Consider the following 22,926-nt stretch of genomic DNA (forward strand, 5'->3'; position numbering starts at 1 on the left):
ATCCAGTCTGAACCATCTCCACAGTGAACAAACGTCAGTCTGTGATCAGAACAGTTTTTACATAGAAAATCTACTGAAACTATAAAGAATACTGGCAATTATTTAAGGCAATATCTGCTCTAAAGAGATGGTCCATAGTGCTGACTTCACTATAGTAAGAAGTTACACAGCCTAACATTTAATACTTAGTCTATGATTTATGTGCTGGAAAGTATAAGGCAGCCTACAGAGTGGTAAGCCAGAGTAAGGTACACAATGGCTGGCTGAAAGTCTCTGTGCTGTTTCTCAGGTGTGCATGGTGTGGTTGGTTATCTGCTTCCATGTTGCACAGTTCTGGGGTTTCCAGCAGCTTGGAGTGTCTCTCTCTTTGATCTTCTTAGTACGCTCAGCAGTGGACCTTCCTCCTCACTGCTCTCCTCAGAGCTGGAGATCTCGGTGCCTATTTCTGTGCCCATTGAAGGCCTCTCATAAGGATCTTTTTGACATGAGACTTTCTCCCCTTGGCACTCTTGCCTGTGTGGAAACTTAAGGCTTTCATTGAAGAAGGCAGAAGCCATGCATTCAGCTGTTGTCTTATCACAAGCACATAGTAGCTTTTCACATATGGTCCAACCAATACCTTAAAAGGAAATTCAGAATTAATGTTTGAAAGCCATTACAATTAGTCAATATGTAATTTTCCATGGGTTAGATGAGCTTTTGGAAATAAAATTTTCAAACCTGCCTTGAATTTTAGTCTCCAAATTCACCTTTAGTCATCTAAATACAAGCCTGACCCCAGGGTGCTGGGCAGCTGAAGGTCTGACTGGCTTTAGTTCAATTTGTGATTGTTAAGACAACAATAGCTGATTTCTGCCTCCTGTCATAAAGTATCTGAACATAATTTTTCTCATCCTTACCTGGTCACATCATACAGAGTGGTGTAATAACCTTCATCTCAAATTTACCTCTCAGGTTGTTAGTAAATATTGCTGTCTTTGTAAGCCAATTTTTTGCTGTCTCCATCCTCAGCTCAAGCAGCTCACAGGCATGGTGACATGTGGTCTGTAATGCGTTGGTGCTCTGTCATCAGGACATGAGGAAGTTCCTCTAACACAAACTTACATTTTGGCTTATGATCAAAACAAACAACTTCAGATCTTGAACTTCTTTCTGCAGAACATCCAAGTTTCTTAACTTGTTCCATACAACACTGATGAGAGAAGCAGCACCTGAAGCAGTAGATGGAAACAAATATCTGCTCTTCCTGTAGCACAGCGTATTTGCAATTATTTTATGTCTTTGTTTTCAGTGGCCATTAAATTGGAGAAAATTTAGATCTCATATAATAAAAAAATCTTTTCCATAAAGCAGAAGGAAAACAATCCAAACTATTCCTACTCTCCTCCTATACCTCTTCCTAGTTTAACTACATTCTTTTGGTATCCTATGTTTAAAAGTGCTGTAGCTTTCTGGAGCCATGGGGGGGACTGGGGGAGGTGGGGGTGATGAGGGTGGTTTCATTTTAAACCATGTAATTACAATTGTAACTGACCAAATCCACTGTGAGAAGTGTCTTCAAGTGTTCAAGTACTGTTGGCTGAAAAATATGAAAACAGCATCATGATAGCCAGAGCCTTGACTTGCTTCTAGTCTTTGTCATGTGATATGTGCAGTCTCCTTTGTGTGCAAATATGTGCTGTATGCTGAGTCCTCCATTCAGCCCTGATATGCCCTCATGTGTTAAATCTTCATAAATCACTTTCCAAACCACCTGTTAGCCAAGTTACATTGCAACCCTTATCCTCATCTCTTTTGATACTCTCTTCATTCTACTCTACTTACTTCCATTGTTCTCTTTTCTTTAGTAACTCCTGTCTAGAACTTGGATGCAATAATAGAATGTGTCTTAGTGACCTGCGAGTATTTTCCCCAAATGTGGCCTGACTGCTGATACATAGCTATACAAGGCCCCAAAACATCTTTGTGGGTCCATAGCACCCCAATAATAGCCACAGTTAATGGCAGATTCTAGAAGAGCCCACACCTGTCCAGAGCATCAGTAGGATAACCTCTTCCTTCTTGGCCACAGTAACAACCGTAAGACTCAAAGTCCTCTGGGCATCTCTCAGTTAAACAGAATAGCATTTCTCCTAGCTGGGGCAGCTCCCTCTTCTCTCTTCCATTGTCTCTCTCTTGAAGAAAGGTTAATCGCTCACATACTATAAAACAAAAAATACAATTTGACACATCATGTTTTCACTGGATCCTTGGGACCATAGATGTATTTTCAGAGCCATCAGAAACTTTTAAGGACAACATTTTGCTGTTTCTAAATTACTGCTCCCGTCCATGAACAATGCTTCTTAGAAGATTTCTGAACAAGACAGCTGAAGTGGGAGGAAAATACATAAACGGGAGAGAGATCTCTATGAAGATAGGGATGCAAGTCAAATTGGATTGCAGTGAGTGTCCTTACAATCCTTTGTAATCCGAGTTACATTTTTCTGCTAGAATATTCAAACCTAGATTTCTCTAGACTCCGTCTTGATTAATTCAGAAAATAGAGTCCTAACCTGTGCTTGCACAACAATAGCTGGGCAATAACTAACTATGTGTGCTGGAGGAAATATTAACTTCTTTCAGTTGAAAGATAGCTCAATTCGAGCTATGATGTCCCTTAGCCCCAATGCAGGAGCAATTTGTTGGAATGGTCACTCTCTGTTGACATTTTGTCATTTCTGTGTCCCAACCCTAATGCCTCTGGGGCTTCACTCAGGAAAACTGATACTGTGGGGATTATCTGTAAGATTTGACTGTGCTCCATATCGGGGGGGAAAAAAAATATTAAGGAGACCTCTTTTGCTGCTTTGCCAGGAAAAAAAAAAGGACTTGAACGGGCTGATGGTTGGATTGTAGGAGAGAGGAAGGCTTCTGTTTTCTGTGCATCCTCCTTGCTTTCATGAATTTTCTCATCTTTCCTTTCGCAGCAATAAACTGACTCTCCCTGCTTCTTCCAGGGACAACCCTGGGTTGCTTTCCCTAGCAGGATATTCTGCCCATACACCTGCTTGAGTCTTTGCTCAATCATGTTAAGTCAGTAAGAACAAACACCAGCTTCATGCACTGATGCACAATTTCTACAGCTGCTGTGTTGCAATTAAATTTTCCTGTTTGATGAAAAGCTGGGATGATTCTTCATGCCTGCTCTTTTCTAGTTCTGGGACTGCTTCTCTCCGTTGGGAAGCCTAACAAGATGGGTGGGCCATCCACCAATGTGGATTTAGACAGGTCTGAAACGTCTTGGGATTTCTGTGAACTCTCAGCAGGAGTTGAAACAGAATCAGAAATGATGAGAAAGAGGCTGACAGGCAAGATTTTAGCAAGAGGTCAGAGTGAGGAGCAGGAGATGTTCCTTTTATTGCTTCTTCTGCTTGTAAAATGTGACTAAAAGATGTGATTAAAATACTGCCTAAAAACAAAAGCAATGGCAAACATTCACTGAGCTCAATTTAGATCTTGTACTGCATTAAAAAATGTGCTTACAGCCCAATTATAAATAGTTTTTGTGTTAATGATAGCACATTGCTGAAGGAGGTTAATCTGTTGGAAGCTTTTCCAGATGATGACTTCTGTTGCTCTTTAAAATGCCAATACATATGTGCATGCCTACCTGGTTTAGTATAACTGGTTTTATGTGTAATAGGAACCTACCTTTTAATGGAGAATAACTGAATATTTGATTAGATATAACTAGAAAAAAACAAACAAACAGACAAAAGAAAAAATATTTACCTTTTCCTGCAGGCTCTTTGGGTCCCCTATCAGACAGTACTGGTTTGAGAGCTATTCCAGAGGAAGTTGTGCTCTGGCTACCACTTACAGGGCTTGTTTCTGCAGATGACATAGGCATAGATAAGACTTACAAAGGTAGAATAAACTCTTCTTTCAGTAATGTCTTCAAAATTGCATATTCTGAGCCATAATCAAGTGGCAATCTTCTAACATATGTTTATTTTGTCATTGGAAGACTGTTCATTAATGAATAATTGAGCTTTCTTGATCAGGGTTTTACAGTGAACTGCCTTTTCCAGTACAGTGGTGTGCACCCTGTATTCTATGTAATCTGATTTAGGGAGAAAATAGTATTATTTTATGTATCTCTGAGAAATGCTGAATCCTCAAATAGCTGAGAACAGGAATAAGGGATTGCTGTAAATTAGAGTAGGTATAATTCAGGTTTTACTTGCCTTTTTCTTTTGCCCTTGCAGATGTGGCTGTAAGAATCTTCTCAGTGGGGACAATTTTGACTTGCATTGAGTTAATACCTCCTGGGAATGAGGCTGGGGAGGTAGTTATCTCTTCCACTGGGACCGCAGCTTCCATAAATCCATCCTCTTCTAAATAAGCAGAAAGAGAAAAGCAGAATGCATGGAAAATAAACAGCAAGATTTCAATTTTCGATAACCAGTCACAGTAATATCCTCAGGCAGAACTGGTGTGGATTGATGGTCACAGAGAAAAAAAAAACATTCAAGATGAGAATTGGAAAAGCAACAAATATCCCTACTGGCCATTTCTTCACATCTCTTGCCTTCCAGGAGAAATGATACTGGTTAAATTATGACCATTTTAACTGCTGATTATTCTTTTTAATTCTGTATATTACATACTGAGGTAAAGAGCTGTGTCAGTTGCTGAAAATAATATGGATTGCTGGTTAGTCAGCCTTACAGAGAGATGAAGTGCAGCTGAGATGTCATTTTCTGAATAAATTGCTTTTAAAAAGGCACCAATTCACATGAGTTTACCAAAACCAAGAACAATATTAGTAAATGGAAGAAGATTATTTCACTGATGCAGAGCTAGGCAACTGAAGGATTTACTATGTTGTAACTGCAAGGAAATACCAAGGGGAAAATAAGTGGAGATTGAAAAACACACACTAAAACAGCCATAAGGATATTCTTTATCCTAAACTGGTACTTATTTTTAGATTATCTGAATCTTTGTTATTGATCAGTGTGATGGTTTGAAACTGTCTTTTTAATTTTTCCTTGCAAAGTTCAGAACAGAGAAAGTGAAAGAATGTAAATAAGTCACTATTTGGTGTAAGAAAGCAAAATAACGATTGTTCTAAATACTTCCATTGGATAGATAGAAATGTTTAAGAACTATTACCCAAAACAAAGTAGGCACTCTGCACATTCTGCGTTCGGCAGTGGGGGCAGTTGCTGGGCTGTCTGGCTGCTGTTTCTTCTTCTCTTCTGGCTGAAGATAACACACTGACCTTGGCAGCTAAGTTAACAACTTTCTGCTCTAACTAACTCTGCTTCTCTGTCCAGGGGGGTCTGGGGGGGAAGCTCCTGGGAGAGAGAGAGGCCCCTTTGGGAGGGTCCCCTTGGGGGGAAGCAAAGGGAGATTGGTTGTGCTTTTCTGTTGATTGTATATATTTGTGAATGTCGTGAATTTTGTATATTTGTACATATTCATTGCATTTCATTGTAGATTTTAGACTCTGCTTGTAAATACAGCTTTTCATTTGCTTCCAGACTGGGCTAGCCTGGTTATTGTCGGTGGGGGGGGAATTTCAGCTCACACCGACACAATCGGGAATGTTTTGTTTAATTGAGGATTACTTGACATATTTTTTATTTTTTTTAATATAAGCTAACTTTTAAATTAAAGCTTATCAAATGGAAATCAAATGGTTTCGTTTCTTTCTGAATGTCAGTTTGAAGAATGTGGCATTCGCAAACAAAATAGTTTGCAAATACTTTTGAATGTGTGTTTCCATATTTTTAAAGCCTTTACTTTTGAATTCCTTGGCTGATCTTCTTAACTGGATTAGATGCAAATTCATTAAGTTTTTCCCCTCTCATGTTCTGGTTTTACTAGGTGTTGAAAATATCCTGTCCTAGGATAAGAGAGTAGATTTAAAAAACTGAAAGTACTGCTAAGAACACAGTGAAGCCCATGAAAGGCTGCAAAAAAGGGATAAAGAGCAACACAGTAGTTTTAATATTAATAGCACACCAAGGTTCACATCTTCTGCCACTTTGTTTGACAGCGATGTGTTGAAATGCAAGTGATTCCTTGATGTGGAAAAATGAAACTGGAGCTTAGGAAATTGTGTGCTTAGCCTAGGAATAGATACTACAAATAATCTGCTGGGAGTTGTGCAGATCTGCAACACAACACACAGATTTTCTGATACATCCAAGTTAACAGAGAAGAACATTTAAGGATTTTGACCAGTGCTTAGTACAGCAATGCCAAATTTCTGTGATGGGATGGGAGACGTGGATACCACGTATAATCAGAATAAAAAATTTACTACTTTTTACTCTTCAGTATTCCTTGACATTTTTCTGGTGCATTTCAGCCTGTTTGAATGATTCTTTATATATAAAAGAGACTACTAAAAACTTTTGAATCTACCAAGGTTGCCCACTTCTAGCTGTAGCTAGTAGTGTGGCTGTACTCAAAGCATTAACAACTGCAAAAGCTGAAACAGGTTTCAGTCCAGGAAAGAATTCTGGGAAATTCTATTTTTAAAAGGAGAAGACAAAATCAAAATGAACTCTTCTGGCAGCAGATGCAGTGAATGTAATTTAAAAATCAATTATTATATCAGAAAACCTTATGTGAAGAGGTTCTCACAAATACTTGTATGAGGAGTGCAAATGAGCAGCTGGAGGCAATGAACAGCTAGTGCTTCACCCTCTGCTTTCATTGTTTGTGTATCTGCTATCTGACCCTGATCTAAATTTGATTCTCTGACAGCCCTGTTGTCACCGTGCATGGATTCTTAACTGTGGTGCTTTTAGATGAAGTATTGCTATGTCAGTCAAAGGAAAAGGAAAGCTGTGAGTCACTGACCTTTTACTGAGATGACGGGGGGAGACGGAGCTGTACCTTTGTGGTCCTTCATGGTAACTGTACAAAAAACAGAGGCATCATGCTCATGACCTACCTGCTGTATTTTTGCAATGAATTTCTGCAATGACTTTTCTATAAGAGCATCATAAAGCTTAACCATCACTATTAGCCTTGTTTTATAAAGAGGGTAACTGGGATAAATGTTTTGCTGAAGGATGTGGAAGTCAGCAGAAGAACTAGAGAGATTACCCAGAAATCTTGTGCTGCAGATTTTCAACTGTGACAGCACAGAGCTTCATAAACCAAAATCCATTTTCACCTGGAGTCAAGAGTGCCTGATTCGTCAGCAAAAGTATAATCAGACTCTTACCTCTATCTTTGGAAGTCCCTAGGACAATCTCACTGAGGTCAAAAGAAATCACTGTTGAAAACAGAAAATGTAAAATCAGAAAACAAATTATCAGCACAGACTCTTATGAAAAGTCAAGTGGCTTTTTTCAGTAAAGCAGGAAGACCTAGGCATGTCATGTATAGAGATGTGTCTGGTTTCCTCAGCAGTGCATTGATTGCTATAGACAAAGTGATACTGACACAATCATCTCCTTGCTGCATTCAAATAATGTGCTTTACACTAACAAAACAGGAGCATAAATAAGACTGAAGTCTCAAATTCTTTATTAAATCTGTTTGACAGACAAATATCCTAAACAGGATTAGGTCTCTAACAGTGAGATCACTGCTGCCTAAAGATGCCACATTTCACATGAACACCTTACCTGCATTGAAAGTCAAATATGGATACACAGGTATAAGGCCAAATACTTCCCTAACCTCTAGCTTATGTCTTTACCTGATAAATTTTTTTTGTGAGCAGTGTTTTGATAAACACATCTGTCAAATGATCAAAAAATCTCAGCTTCTTTTTGCATTTTGGTAGGAGGTTGTGATGTGAAGAATAACGTCTTTGCCTTTGAAGGAGTTTCTGAGCAGTACTTAGCTTTGTTGTCATACATTTCCCACAGCTGTCAATGTTGAAGCCTCTTTGGGCTTAAATGGGGAGACAACTTTTAAATGGTAAGTGATTCTCCAAAAGTTTCCTTCAAAGACTCTCTGTGATACATTTTCAGCTTTCTAAAATTCCTAATGAGACTTTTGATGATCCATTCCTCTTTAGAGAGCATGAACTTGTTTTTGGGTTTTTTTTTGCAGGAGGTAAAAGATAGATACAGATGTGCAATTGCAAGTGCACTCACTCCTCCAGGAGTTCTCAGTTTTCTGTTACCAAGCCTCCCAGAAGCAGCAACATGAACCAATATTTGAGCTGTTGTTAGGCAACAACAAAAAATGTCTGCTAAAACCCCCACCTTGATAATAGGTACGAAGGAACTGCCAGCACTTACACTTGGCACAAAGCCTTTTCAGGTAGGTACCCTTGTGCACTTCTTAAAAATTGAATAAATTGAAAAAATAATTTTTAAAAAGCCTGTTAAAGTCTGAAGCATTTTTTCTTAATAATAGTAATAATAATAATAATAATAAAGAGAAGATACAAACATAAAAAGAAGACAAAACAAATCCATGTTTTTTTCTCATTTTTCCAAAAAGACAAAAAAAATCCATGATTTTTCTCATTTTTCCAGATTCATGCTTAGGGCAACTGCTCATATTCCTGCAAGCATCCATTCCTGATTATGATAGCTGTTGATTGTAGCAGAAAAATATTAAGATTGTTAAAAGAACCACTTGGTCTCATGGTTTAGGAACTCACCCAAGAGACACCAATAAGATGGTCTTCAGCCTGGACCTCTACATGACAAGTAAATAAACCACAGAACTACTGGCTCATTCTCCATAAGCCATGCTGAATTTTTCCTCATGCTACTGCTTGTTCTTGTATAATTAAATGTCTTTTTAAAGACAGAAAATATGCAGTTGGCTGTGGGTCCAGTGGCTGACACTCACACAGCATGTTTCTGTCAAACAGCTCACCTGCTGCACCCTGTGTTTCCAGGGGAAAACGGTCTGTGTGGATGAAAACAGGGTTTGTTGTTGTGCTGGTTTGGGGCCAGACAGATCGTCTCTTGCCCCGAAAGGGACAAAAGAATGAGACTCACACAAACGGATTGGAGAGTGATGGAAAGTTTAAATGGAAAAAGCAATTGGTGAAGCTACAGAGAACTACAAACCACAAAGCATAGTGACAAAGAGTATCCCAAAGCGTACAGAACCCCTCACAGAATTCCCAGAGGCTTCCCAATCCTTCCCTTCTTCCCACCTGAGGGTAAACCCAAACCCCCCAGGGCTCTCTCTTCCCCCTCCCGCTGCTAGGCAAGTCTCAGGCTGGCCAGGTTTGAGACTGCCCCCCCCCCCTCCATTCTCCTCCTGGCATTAGGCCTAGACAGGCCTAAGAGGCCTTGAGGATACTCCCCCGGCATTACCCGATAAGAGAGGACATCTCCCGTGGGAGCAGAGAGGGAAGAAAGAGGAAAAGAATGACTTTGCAGATGGCCTTATAGGGTGCAGGATTTATGGGTAGAAATACATTGTTTCTTGTGTCCACCTCTGTGGGTGGGCACCCAGGACACCACAGGTGTATCTCATGCAGCAGTGGCAGGGGGCACCCAGCCTAAACTGCCACAGTTGTAAAATACCCATTCTGAGAAACTTACTGTAGACAGTGGCTGTGTCATGTGTATACACTGGAAAATATCAGCTTCTCATTCAGTCTTGAATTCGATCACCAGATCATTATAATCTACTTTTATATCAGGGCATAAAGAAAGCAAACTTATTCTTGTGTTTCAGTCTTTGAGCTTTTGAGAGCTTCTTGCACTCTAATTACAAACCTTCTTCCAGGGATGCAGTCACAGCCTCTGTTTTGTCAGTCCGAGGATGAAGGAGGTCTGTAAATGTAAAAGCATTCTTAGTCCAGAGAGTCATGCCGTAGGATGCTCATTAGAGCACTTGATCTCAACATAACAGGATCAGAGGCCATCAAAATGGAGCTTGTTTCTCAATATTAATACCGTTGTGCTTTTTGCACAGTTATTATATGATATAAATATAGCAAATACAAGCCTAATTATTGTCAATTGCATAACTATTAAAATCCTGCCTTGATAGCAATTTGCTTATACTAAATTCTACTCAGCAGTGTACAGTACATTTTTTTTTTTAAATCCCTGAGTCAAATTAAGTGTCAAACTCAAGAGAAACTGTCTAGAAATCAGCATTCTTTAAACTGTCATTTTAGTAGATACTTTAATATGTGGCTTATAGTGAAGATATGAAAAGAATTAAACCTTTAAACAGAAAGCTCAAATGATTAAGTCCAAGCAGTTGGCTCAGGACCTTGTTGAAGCAGAGCCTTAAATGTGCATGCAACAGAAAAGGATCCATCGGAAAATATTTTAAAGTTGCTTTTAATATGTTTCTTATACTATTTTTAAATGACATTGAGAGTTCTTTTTAGGATTCCTTCTCAGAAAAGAGCCATTTGGTTGAAATTTTGTTGTGCACCTTTGTAAAAGCTTGTCACAAAAATGATGCTTTAGTTTGTTAGGCTTTTTTTTTTTTTCTTACATATTTTGACGTCTTGCTAAAATTTGTCAAAGATTCCAAAATACTAATTTTTCTGAGTATAAGTTTATCTCAATTATTATATTCCAGTCAAAGAACTACAGAGATAAGGACATACCCTCCATGTGAAGTGTTGTCATCACTCTATTGCTGCTGGTTTCTGAAAAGGAGAAGGTTCTCTCATAGACTGAAGTGTTAGAAGGGAGTTTGTCACTCTTTAATCTGAACAGTATAAATCAGGAGTTCATTGTGTTTATTCCTCTTGAAGCAAATATTTAGGCAAATTGATCCCCATTGCATTCAGGTTTTTTTCTCTGTAATAATCTACTGAAATCCTTTTCCTGGAAGTTTGTCAGATAGGATGATTATTTTTCTCTTTGTTTTTTTGTTTTTTGTTTTTTTCCTGAAGCCTGAACCTGGCAGAACAGCTACACAGAAGGGTAATAGCATGAGTGAACACTAAATAGAAAATGGTTCATTCAAAAGATTTTTTGTTTCCCATTAGGAAATATAATCAGAAGCCTAAAATTAGTGGAGCTATTCAGTGAGCTAAACTTGAATCTGTCTTACTCAGCAGTGGTAAAACCAGCATGATTTTCCTGTTAGCACCTCACAATTTCCCCTTTATTTGTGATGTGTTGGAACTGCCATACTTTGTATTAGAGCCATCTGATCCCAGTGAAAGCTTACTGGGCTACATGAAACAATTTTCTGGCTTTGATGCAAACTTTCCTGTGGCTTTTTCTTCTGTCTTGACCTATTCATGAAGAGATGCACACATCCAGAGGGTGATAGAGATGTGTATGTCTCTACCACTGTGGGGTTTGAATATGAGCTAAAGGATTACAAAACCAGCATCACTTTTTCACATCTCTCTCAGCTTGGGAGTTAGAGGGTCCTCCCCCTGCCATGCTCTGATTGCAATCCATATGAATTAAGTTTTTAATCCTGCACTGTTCCCGCAGGACAGGTATTCAGTTTTGTAAGGCTGTAACTTCAGCTCCAGAGCACAGATTAGTGTGTGACAATGGAGGTAAATACTCCCTTCATCTTTAGAAAGGATATTCCTTCTAAGGTGGAAACCAAGTAGCAGAGGAGGCCTGTTTTTTTGACTTTGCAGGTAGTTTTTGCATGATTTAAAGGCAAATTGAGCTAGCAGTATTTGGCATTCCTGCTAGTAACCTTGGTGGGTCTCTAACCACCCCAGGTATCACCCATGGATCCAGGCTGGCAAGAGCCTCACAGGATTGGCAGTAGCCTCCTGGAAACAAACAAACAAACAAAAGGGAGCCTTCATATCTAATTGCAAATTCCCTATTGCAGTTTTGTCTTCTTCCTCTTGTCCTGCCCTTGTGCACCTCCAGGAAGGGTCTAGCCCAATCTGCTCTATACATTCCACTAGGTAATAAGGACAGTAAACAGATCTCCCCGTGTCTCCTCTTTCATCAAGTGCTTCAGCCCCCTCACCACCTCAGTAACCTCTTCTGGACTTGCTCCAGGATGGCAATTAGTCCACTCTGTTCTTCTATCTCAGTATTCACTTAAGTAAATGGAAAAGTCACAAGAAACAGAGAATAGGACAGACTGCCTGATTTAGCACAGGAAAGTATCCTGTGCTACCGCTTCATTTTTGTTGGGGCAGATTTGATGCCAGCATTGAAACTGGCAGGAGAGGCAATCAATCAGATCCTCATTATTACCTGTAACCAGAGATAGACAGAAGGAGACATCCAGCCCATTCAAGGAAGAGTTAATATGTGTGTTCACAAAGCACTCAATGGCATCTTTGTCACAGTTGCAAAGGAACTGTTCACAGGGATCCCCAAACTCTGGAAATAAAATAAAAATCCAAACAAAGTACTATTGAAATATCTTTTCCACATCCTGCTTCTTCCTCCCTGTACTGTTTGTGTCTGTATTAATTAGTGGAAACCTATTTACATTGTGCTTCTTCAGGTTAAACACAGTATAATTTCGTAGTTCAACAGCTTGTTTTCAAAACATCATCCAATGCAGCCTGGCACTGCTGGCAGCAGACTTCTTGTCTGTGCCAATTCATCCTGCGGAGCAGTGAGGCCAACAGAGCAGTGCTTTGCTGCCTCTAGTTTATCCATAGAAAATTTAATCCAGTTGATATCAGATTTGACATTTCACAAACTTCATTTAAATATTCCTTGTAACCTCAAGAAGTCACAGTCCACAAGCCAAGCCTTTTATGTGAGTTGTGTTTTGCTCTTTATGAAAGATATGAAATAGTTTCCCAGGAAATACTATTTTCCCACTTCTAAACCTTCTACCTTTCAGGGTTTCAAAACACAACATTGACCTTTCACAGCTGTCACACTTATGTTTCAGGGGTTTGAGGGGGACTATTTCTTTCTTTTTTTCTTTTTCTTTTTTATTTTGAGCAAAATATTTTCCAATTATGAAGTATGGAAAAAGCTGGGAAAAGTACTATTCATATTTAAGTGCTCTTGGAATTTTATTTGTTGGCCTAAATAGCAAAAATGGTTTAATCAGAAACAAGAAAAGGAAACTGGATTGGATTGTTGCTTTACAAGTGGTAATGGTACTGGTTTGTGGATGCTGCTCATCTTTGCCGGTATCCTCAAATCACATTGCAGTATGTAGTCTTTTCTGCTTATCAATATTTACTGAAAAATTCTGTTAGAATTGATTAGGTGTTAAATAACTGCTGTCCACACTTGCCAGGACTGTACTAGTTCTGCATGGAGTAGCTCCTGTTACAAGAGCATGGTTTCTGTGCTCGCTGGTGATATTGCTGTATCTGAGGAGTGTCTATGATGCTGTGAGCAAACATGATATATGAATACTGGGCCTTGAAACTTCAGAAGGGAAGCGTACTTCAGACCTTTCACCAGCATCCACTGCATTTTTGAAGTGTGGAGATACCTCCAGAATGCTTTAGTGGTCCTGCAAAGTGAGGGAAACCTCAGCCAGAAACTGCCCATTAAAGAAGCCCTGGTAAGTTTCTAGTTATTTGTCTTCAGTTTTCTTACCTAGCTGGACTTTGTACTTCTGTGTATTCCTATTTCCATTCAGCCCTGAGCAGAAAATTTAAGCCCTTAAAAATCCATACATGGGGGTTGTTTCTGCTTAATTTATATATGGCTTCTGGTCAATAGACCATAAAGAACTTCTTGGTTATGGCAAAGCTGCAGCATTATGCTCATGTGACAAGTTAATTTTACCACAGATTAATCTTTTTTACCACAGGTTAATATCTTTCTTACCACAGGTCAAGTTTTCAGTAGAGCAGCTGACATCTGTAGAAATCTTCGATGGATCCCATGTGCACTCCATCTCCACTGCTTCCTCATAGCATTTTCGGTGCTGGAAACAGCAGCTTCAAACATGAAATAACACAAAGATCACACAATTTTGTTTCAATTCAAGATCAGACTGCAATTCTTTCATGTCCTTCTCACATAAGAATGCAAAAAATATCAAAAGAGGTCTGCATGCTGTGGGAGATCATATTTACTTTTTTTGCAGAAACTGAATTCTTAAAACTCAGCTCTATAAATCTTGGCTCCAGCTCTTCCAAAACCTTTCTCTTTGCAGATCTGGAGAACTACACAGAGGCTGGTGTTCATGGAGTGTTAAAGTCTCTGCAATGTTTTGTGAATTCCTTGTCTCATTGAGATTATGTAAATACATGTAATATTATCCTCTGTTTCTTTCTCTTCTGTAGAACAATTGGAATCAAAACCCACCGTATAGCCATCACAAGGGGAAATACTTTACTCACACTGGAGTAAAGCAGATTTCTCCTACCACCAAACAACAAAGGCACTTCAACTATGAATAGCAATGAAAAGTGAGCTATAACAACAAGCTCCCCATAAATCCTTTTCAGCTATTTTTGAACAGGCAAACTATCTACTTCTATATTATAGAAGCATCTATCTTCACTAACATCAGCTATAAATGCAACACCAGGAAAACACTCAGGCATCATTTGCCCCATATATGATTGGTACATAAATAAAGCAGGGTCTTGCTGTTAGATTTAGGTTGAAAAATCCTCATTTCAGAGATGTGGACTCAGAACGTGGCTCTCTTATTGAATTGCCATTGGTCTTGACCTTGCTGAATGTAAAAGACGACATTGACACTTAAAGGAAGGGTTAACTTGTGATCACAATGAAAGGAGTTAAACTTTAATTCAGCTCGTGGGGGTCTTTTGCTAAAGACACAGTGAATATGTTATTGTACATCATCCACGGCCCTGCATGAGCCCATGAACTCACCAGTGTGGAGATGTACTCCTTTACTGACCACAGCAGGGAGCAAACATCTGCCCCTTGCAGGCTGTCTTCCAGGCTACACATTAACTTCCTCACTTCCTCTATTTAGGAAGCATTTAATATTTAATCACTTACTGTATTAATAAAAAACTATTACAATATTTAATTTGTCCTCACAACCAGTGACACAGTCCAAGTCCTAACTGTGATCAGACTTTTTAAAGTTTGCTTGGGTTGCTAGCAGTGAATCAGAGCTCATGAACATTGTTATCTCAGCTGATGAAGTCTCAAAGCCCAGTTTGCACTTCAGTGTCTCTGCTAATCAGTAGCAGTTTTGCTCCCTGCTGCAACCTGCTCTAGCAGAATGCATAAATGTATTAAATAAAGGTGAGGGCAAATAGCATTCAGCAGAGAGGCCTTGATAGTTCCTCTGCACCACAAACACTACTCTGTCTGGTTTCAGACATGAGCTCCATCAGAAGCTAAGTTTTAAACATATCTGAAGAATTGTTTTGAGACTAACTTCTGTCTTTTTCTGAGGACCAGTGAGGTGTCAGCACCTGAAAGCTCCTCTAACTGCATAGTAAATCTATACAAACTCCCTGCAGTTCTTGTTTGCTGAGTGCCTCACAACTACATCAACATTTACTGAACTGTCACAAGCAAGAGATTGTAAAACATGGATTGTCCTCTGGGCATACTTCTTTTCCCCTGTGAAATATGGAGGTAGACTTGGCTCCTCATTTAAGTGTGACAATTAGGTACTCAGGCAAATGGGAAAAGATTGGGCTTACAGGCATAAACATTTTCCAGTGCCTTAAAACCTGTAGTGAGGTGTTCAGCCCTTTTTTAAGGAACAGAAATGGCAGCAACAAAACCCCACCTGTTTGGAGGGGACTCTCTTGAACCAAGAACATATCTGTGTCAATTGCAAAACAATGATCAGTCTCCACTTACTGCTAAGTGCATGCTCTGCTCAGGAGCTATCACTCCAGGACTACTTACCAATTTGTCAACACAAAGGGACTCTGGATGTTTCACAGGACAAAATTGCTGGTGGAACTTTCTGCTGTTTCTGTATTTATGCTATTCTGCATTAAAATGAAACTAGATGAAGAATAAGACCAGGTGCTCAGCTCTTCAGGTATCAATCCACTGAACTAACTTGAGCTCTCATTTCAGCATGTCATCATGATTGTTCACAAAACCTTTCATAAGAAGTCCCATGGTTGTTTTTTCCCATTAGTAAGGTTAGAGCTTCATTTTCCCAGCCATTGCATGCTGGAAAGTGGATGGATTAATTTCCATCTAACTATAGACATTAGTCCCTTCTGAGCCATTGCCATCTTCACTCAGGGTACTAATGAATTACTTTACACTGTAGAAAACCCTTTTTGCTATTTAGATGTGGATGGAACTTTATTCTCTTAAAATTTCTTTTCACACCTCCTATTGTTACAAGTGAACAATCATTTGATTGTCCTGGCCTGAGATTACATTTTTGTCTACTAGCCTGCTCAGGTTCTGGGGCAGTATCCCTCCAAAGCACAGAGTGGAGTTTGGATGAGTTTGTTTCTGGGAAAAGTCATTGTTCTTCTCTGTGCCTGGAAGCCCCAGGGTCTTAAAGTCTCTGCATGTGCAAAGGTACTCAGGGCAAGATCTGCTTAACCTCCTAACTGCCACTTGAAGTCATACTTAGCTGTAACCTGATTTTGTTGATACTTAAATCCCACTCAAATGCCAACATTTTCATTGCAGTCCACTATGAGCTTACATTGCTGGTGTATTGCACAGCTCCCAATGCTAACACTTTTGGAAGATTGTAAACCCAATCAATTCCTCAGATTAATGCTCACCCCCCTCCCCCTATTAACAGCCCTCCAGTTTCTGGCACTGACTTAAGTGTGAGAGAAAATTCCATAGTACAAAGAAATGTTAACTAAGGGCTGTTCAGAATTTAGATACCTCTGAGTAGCATGTGTCAAGGAGATGGGTATGTATTTAACCTGTTACATCAATGACCACTATTTGTAACCACTTTAAACCAGCTGTAGGATGGGAGTATCTCTTCACTTCAAAGTGTGTGAAAATAGAGACTCTGAGCTATGAGAAAAAAGAAGCAAATGGATCATCACACCCTGTAGATTATGACCATCTCAGCTACATCTGTTTCCAAGACAGGGTTTTGGCTCAGCAAAATGACAGTGCTCACCGTCAGGTAGGGATGGCACATAACAGGGCTGATAAATCAGAGTCAAAATTATCTTTGGTAGATTATATCAGATATTTAGGTTGCAAGTGAGTAATGATTAGATTAAACAGAGATGAATCATGTAGGATTTACTCTGAAGAATTTTTCTAGTTTTTTACAATTGTCTTTAAATCGTTTGGGCAAGCGTTGTGCTTCAGGTCATCAGAGCATGAGGGCATTGACAGCCAGTGGGGTCAGAGGAGAACACCTCATGGTACTTACTCATCAGCTTCATCCACGGGCAGTCCCTCCATCTCAAAGCGGCAAGAGCAACCATAGTCCTCAAAATCCCTGGGACAAAACCCAGTAACACACTTCATTTTGTTCACAAAGTTGAGCAGGGCAGGGAAGTTAGTGAAGATGGACTGTAACCAGGTGAAGTGAGAACCCAGGCAGTCTGGAAAGAGAATAGCAACAAAGTACGTGGTAAATAACGGAGGTGAGGCAGGTGTGGGTCACATATGGGTGATGCTTGTGCTAATGCAGACTCTAAACAAGGCAGTAACACAGGGATATTGAGCAATGCTTAGCATTCAGCAGCATTTTGTGTTGTAACAATCTTTGGGGAAATCCAGTCTCAAAAAATCCCTGTGCCTTTTCAGTATATTTAAAAGGAAAGTCCACAGGCTTTCTGTTCAGTGCCCAAGAACAATTGGAACATGTACTTACCAAAAAATAATGCAACACTTTCCACATTTTGAAAGACTCCGTTGAAGAATGTGGCATTGTCTAAATGAAAAAAAATAAATAAACCACACGTCTTTTTAAAGAAGTAAGTGACAAGAACTGTCCCCAGACTGCCCCTGGTCTTGCTTCATTTGTTAAACCACTTTGATATAAGAGTTTGTAGCTACGTGCTAACAGCACACTTCCCCACAATGCTTCTGGGGTGTGAGTGACTCCCCACTGCCTTGCAGCTACTGCAGAAAGTAAAACTTAAACCATTCTTACTTAAGATTCTTTCAGGTGTGTCAAGAAGCTCTGGCAGGAATGCTGGCGGCTCCAATTTTTGGCCACCTACCTCAGCAAGCAAATTTAAGAAGAAAAAAGATTAAAAAAAAATAAAATTAAAACTCAGACCAACCAACCAAAACAACAACAACAACAAAAAAAAAACCCCAACCAACCAACCCACCAGAAAACAAGCAAACCAACCAACCACAAACAAACCAAACCAACCAACCAAAAAACTCCAACCAACTGAACCCAGCAACACAGCAATATACACTTCATTATGATGCACACACTGCAGGCATTTTTAATACCTTCCTACACCAGCAAGCTGATTTATCAAAGCCATGAAACACTTGCCCAGCTCCATCTGCACCCAGGAAAGCCCAGAATCATACTGATAAGTCACGTTGACATCAGCTTTAAAACCAGCCTTCTGTTAAACAGGGATTGCTACTGAGGATGTGCTACCCTATATATTCCTGTGCTCTTCTGAACAGTAGCTCTCATGCGAGTAAATCAGCAGAACTGGTTTAGTTGCACAACTGCTTGCATTGTCCCAGATTTTTCTGCTCTGTAACCTTGTGCTTTTCGCTGACTTGATGTCAACAGGTTTAGTTTTCTGAATCCTTATTACCTATTGCCTTTTAACTTCTTTTCCTATCACTATTTCTTTCTTCTGTTAAGAACCTCTTTCTCCTTTTGAAGTTACTGTGGTAGATTTTACAGACTTTTTGTTTTTGTTGTTCACCACACCTTGAATTAGGGTAAAATCTGTTGTCTCCATTCCCATTTTTTTGATCCTTATTTTCAGAGGGAATGTTTTACTTGGTAATTATTTAAACTTAACCTTTTTATTTAACTACAAGAAGGCATGGGTATTTATTATCTCAAGAATATAAAAAACCGGAGGGGAAAAAAAGTAATATTAAATTCATGGCATAGTTAGTGGTTATATATAAATATAGATAAATATTTAGTAAAGGAGAGTAGTGCAGTTTTTTAGATGGAAGGCTTAGCAAAGGATTAGGAAAAAATAGTACTTCCTTTTTTTTTTTAGATTGTATATAACGGCCTTCTCAGAATGTCTACAACTTTTGTGAAGAGAACAAGATGTTCATGGTAACAGTTATATGCCTCCAGCAAGTCATTTTTCAAGTTTTGTGGCAGATATGGACGTGGAATTGAGTGAGACAGGAAGAGCTACTTCCTCTTTTATTACTTTTTTCTTGAAAGTCTTGGTCACAGTGAAAAAGTTTTAGGTGAACAGCAATTCATCAGACGTGTCCTTCACTGCAGTGGGTCCAAGGGGAAGTGCCTGTTTTCCACAAAGGAGAAAAGGTCTCCAAACAAAGGCTGGACTTTTAGGAGAACTGGAACAAGTCTGTTGAAAGCTTGACCAGCCATGAGGAACTCAAATTCAAGTGAAATATCGGTGAGTCTTGCAAAATAAATAGCAGTGAATACTATACATGCTTGCTAAAGGAAAACTGCCTGTTTTCTGGCCTAAAGCCTCCTTCTCCCAAGCCATGTTCTACCAAGTGCATCTAGAGCCAGTACTTCACCCTGCATAACACTATGGCTCAAACCCAGTGTCGGCTGGTGGATAGCCATTGACCATTTAGTTCTTTCAGCAAAAATTTTGGCAACTCTCATTGAGAGAAAGCCACAGTACAGAACTGCTGGAGGTTGTGATTGCTCCAGTATCCTTCACTTGCCCTTAGTTCTTCCCAGCAGACTTAATTTGCACACACCAATTAACACATAAGTGTTTGAAGCATCCCTGGAGAAAAAATCTCTGCCACAGGGTCAGTAGCTTGGCAAATCTTTGGCTCTGCTAATCCTTTCATTACAGTGAATGATATTTCTAATTGTCTCCAAGTCAAGATCAATGATCCAGTGTTTGCTAACAAGATTGCTTCATTTTGTTTAAATTGTTGAAGGAGGAACAGAGAGAAAATACTTTCTGGATGAATTTTTTTTCCTTCTTTTGCTATCATGTCTTTTCTATGCTGTTGGTCCTGCTCATTCTCTGTATGGCCAGTGAAAGATTGCACTACAAAAATCAATCCCTTAAATCTCCCAACCTATCTGATTTATTCAGGGTAAATCACATTAGCTCCTCAAAAAGATGACAGTTCATGCACAGGCATTTGCTTCAGTCTCAGAGCAGAGATAGCAGAACAGATCCCACATGATTATAAAACCAATGATCCTCTCTAAACCTCTGAAATGGTAACATTTTAATTCTTTGTGCTCAGATTGTGTTTGGCCTGGGTGAAAAGAATCTACAAGCTGTGGCACAGATTTTTGGGGTTTGTGGGAAATCTAAGATCCAAATATTTCTGAGTGTAATAGAGATTCTCTCTTCCTCTCTCTCTATATATCTACATACTCCTCTTTACATCTGGGGACTAAATACCCCTTTATTTTTTATTAACAAATGGTGTAGATATTTTGTAATTTACTGGCACTGCAGTGGGAATTGCTAATATTCTTACTGGTTTCTATTTCATAGTAGGAGTCTTCAAATTTCAGCTTGATCAATATATATTAGCCCACATGTTCTGTGTAAGGCTGCTTAATTACTGATTTCAAGTGCACACAGCCTCTTAAATAAGAAGCTACTGGTGAAGCTGAAGTAGGTCAGTGAAGAGTTTTTCCTATGCCGAGGTGCTGAGCTTTCTTTTGCCTTTAGAAATAACACCATGGAGCGACCAGAAATGCTCTGAGACCTTCCTAGAGTCCTTATCTTCACTGCACACTGCTACTCTTAATGACAGTCCTACAGAGTGCAAGAACTGCAGAAATGTGAAATGTTTGCCCATCACTGGGAAGCTCCTTTACCCACGACAGTAAAATCTAAAGAGTTACATGAAGATAAAAAAAAAAAAATCTATTCATAGTAAAATTTGGAGGAGCTTTAGCTGAACATGAGTTAAATTTCAGGATGCACTGAATGTTTTGGGAATTTAGGCAACACACATGCATTTGATCAGTAGAAGCCGGTAATTTTTTGGAGTCTAAAGAACTTAAATAATGACCAAATGCTAGCAGAAGGGAAGTTGCAAGTTTTTAGTTGTATTGTTAAGCCCACTAAATATTTCTTGCTTCTGCAAATCCTGAGGAAATTTATAATTATTCCATAGGTAAACTTATTTCAGTGTATTTGGGTGTTGAACAACTAGGTTTGAGACAGAAGGCACAATTTTAAAGATTTGCCTCCAAATGCTCACACTTAAAATAGTATTTAAGCACAAATTCCAAATAATCATAAAAATACCTTGTCACTTACCACTGTACAACACCATTGTCATGGACACCAGTAGATTTACAATCATTTTGTGTTTAATCCAATGACAAGAAAACATCATACAGCAGCCTGGTGTGCCTGGTGAGTTAAGTAAAACATTAGGCAGAATTATGCAGATATTGTAAACCTTTGTATAAATGAAGAGGCATTCTAGGGTTACTTCTATTGAGCCCAGTTAGTCTGTAACTCATTCTATTACTTTGCTTCACACTACAGTCACAGTTTACCCTCTATTTAAAATGATTGTCTAAGTCAAGCATGGACTTTTTTACAAGTCAGATAAATGAATACTTGTTTATCAGTTTTAAAAATGTGTACCTACTGATTATCCGCTCTCCTAAGGTCAAATATTGCATTAATTTCTCTTATAAAAAAATCTTGTAATATTTCATCAAGGCATGAGGTTATAAATCCAACAACTGTAAATGTTTACAGTCCATTGTCTCAAATCTTTTACCTGTACTTTAGTCTACAACTCCACAATCCCAAAGAGCCTATTCTACACCATCTTTCTGATTCCTGTTTTACAGAGTACATCTAGAAAGGCTTACCTTGAGGGAGACTATTCAAAAGCAGCTGGATGAAGAACAAATGGATTTCAACCAAGTCAGTATTAAGTTATTTATACTCACTTGGATATATACCTCACCCATGTGACCACTTCCTTTATCAAACCCACTTCAACATTTATTAATTAATTCTTCCATGAAATTCCTTAGAGTCATTACGCCCACAGTGTATCCCAGTAACACAGCTCCAGCCATGTAAAGGATCTATACTGAGAAGTCTGTTCTGCAGGTGCATTCACTGTATAGTAACTTTCCTAATACTCTTGGCTGTAATTAAATAACAATCATCTCCTTGTTATTAATCACTGACAAAATCTCTGGGGCATCTGAATATGGCTTTAATAGCTTAGCAAGAGGCATCATTCAGTGATGAAAGACGAGTGAAAATTTATACAGCTTTAAACACTGGCATTCCTCAGGGTTTAGAAGTCTGTTCTCATCTATCCACCATGGCTGTGTTCCATAGCTGAGTGAAATCCAGGGGAAGGTTGAGCCAATGAGCTTTGGGAAGGCTTCTCCTGATCGAGAAGGTGTGCTTTCTGCTGGGGCCAGATGCATCTACCCTTCAAAGACGCCATCAAAAAAGGCAAACAGTCCACTGAGTTTTAGCACAGAGAAGTGACAAATTGTGAAGTCTGACAAATTGTGAATATATTTGTGAATAAAAGGCTTGGCTCTACCAAGGCCCTGTGATTTACGTTGTCTTCAGAAAGCCTTTGACACTGTCTCCCATGAGATACCCTTAGAGAAGCTGTTGATGTATGAGCTGGAGGAGCCCAATGACATGGCCTGAAAATTGGCTGCATATTGAGGCCTAGAGGGTGGTGGTTTGCAGTGCAAAGTCTAGTTGGAGGCCAGTGACCAGTGGTGTACTCCAGATGTCCACAGTGGGTTCAGTCATATTTACCATCTTCTTTATCTGCATGCTGGGGCAGCAAGGTCTCATTTTTCTCCTGGGAAATCTGAACAGCAGATCTTAAAAAACTGTGACAAGAAGGTTTTCATTCAAGACACCTACTATTAATCCTTTCTCAGCTCCTTTGAGAAGACACCCATAACTATGTCATACCTTCTAACTCTTTCCCCATGAACACGCTCAGGTAGTAGCTCCCAGGCTTTTCCAAGACCTTA

The 22,926-nt window shown here is 39.3% G+C and overlaps 1 protein-coding gene across 1 annotated transcript; it reads right to left on the bottom strand.

The window, feature by feature from the left end:
- Positions 1-308: 308 nt before the first annotated feature.
- On the bottom strand, positions 309-22,883 carry OC90 (otoconin 90). The gene is made up of 13 exons (XM_054385289.1): positions 22,865-22,883; positions 17,914-17,979; positions 17,632-17,691; positions 17,185-17,359; positions 13,695-13,807; positions 12,141-12,269; positions 10,559-10,600; positions 9,708-9,764; positions 7,232-7,282; positions 4,230-4,376; positions 2,027-2,201; positions 1,105-1,211; positions 309-619 (listed from the first exon to the last, which is right to left on the bottom strand). The coding sequence occupies exons 1-13, from the start codon at positions 22,881-22,883 to the stop codon at positions 309-311; spliced, it is 1,452 nt and encodes a 483-aa protein (XP_054241264.1).
- Positions 22,884-22,926: the final 43 nt, after the last annotated feature.

The sequence above is a fragment of the Indicator indicator genome, chromosome 12 (genome assembly GCF_027791375.1).
Source record: "Indicator indicator isolate 239-I01 chromosome 12, UM_Iind_1.1, whole genome shotgun sequence".
NCBI classification, from domain to species: Eukaryota; Metazoa; Chordata; class Aves; order Piciformes; family Indicatoridae; genus Indicator; species Indicator indicator.

What these genes read in the sequence shown, in the direction of transcription:
- OC90 (XM_054385289.1), bottom strand. An exon ending in TACTGAAAACTTGACCTGTG is followed by an intron (nt 12,270 to 13,694) that starts GTAAGAAAGATA and finishes TTTTATTTCCAG; the next exon opens with AGTTTGGGGATCCCTGTGAA. An exon ending in GACAACACTTCACATGGAGG is followed by an intron (nt 9,765 to 10,558) that starts GTATGTCCTTAT and finishes TTACATTTACAG; the next exon opens with ACCTCCTTCATCCTCGGACT.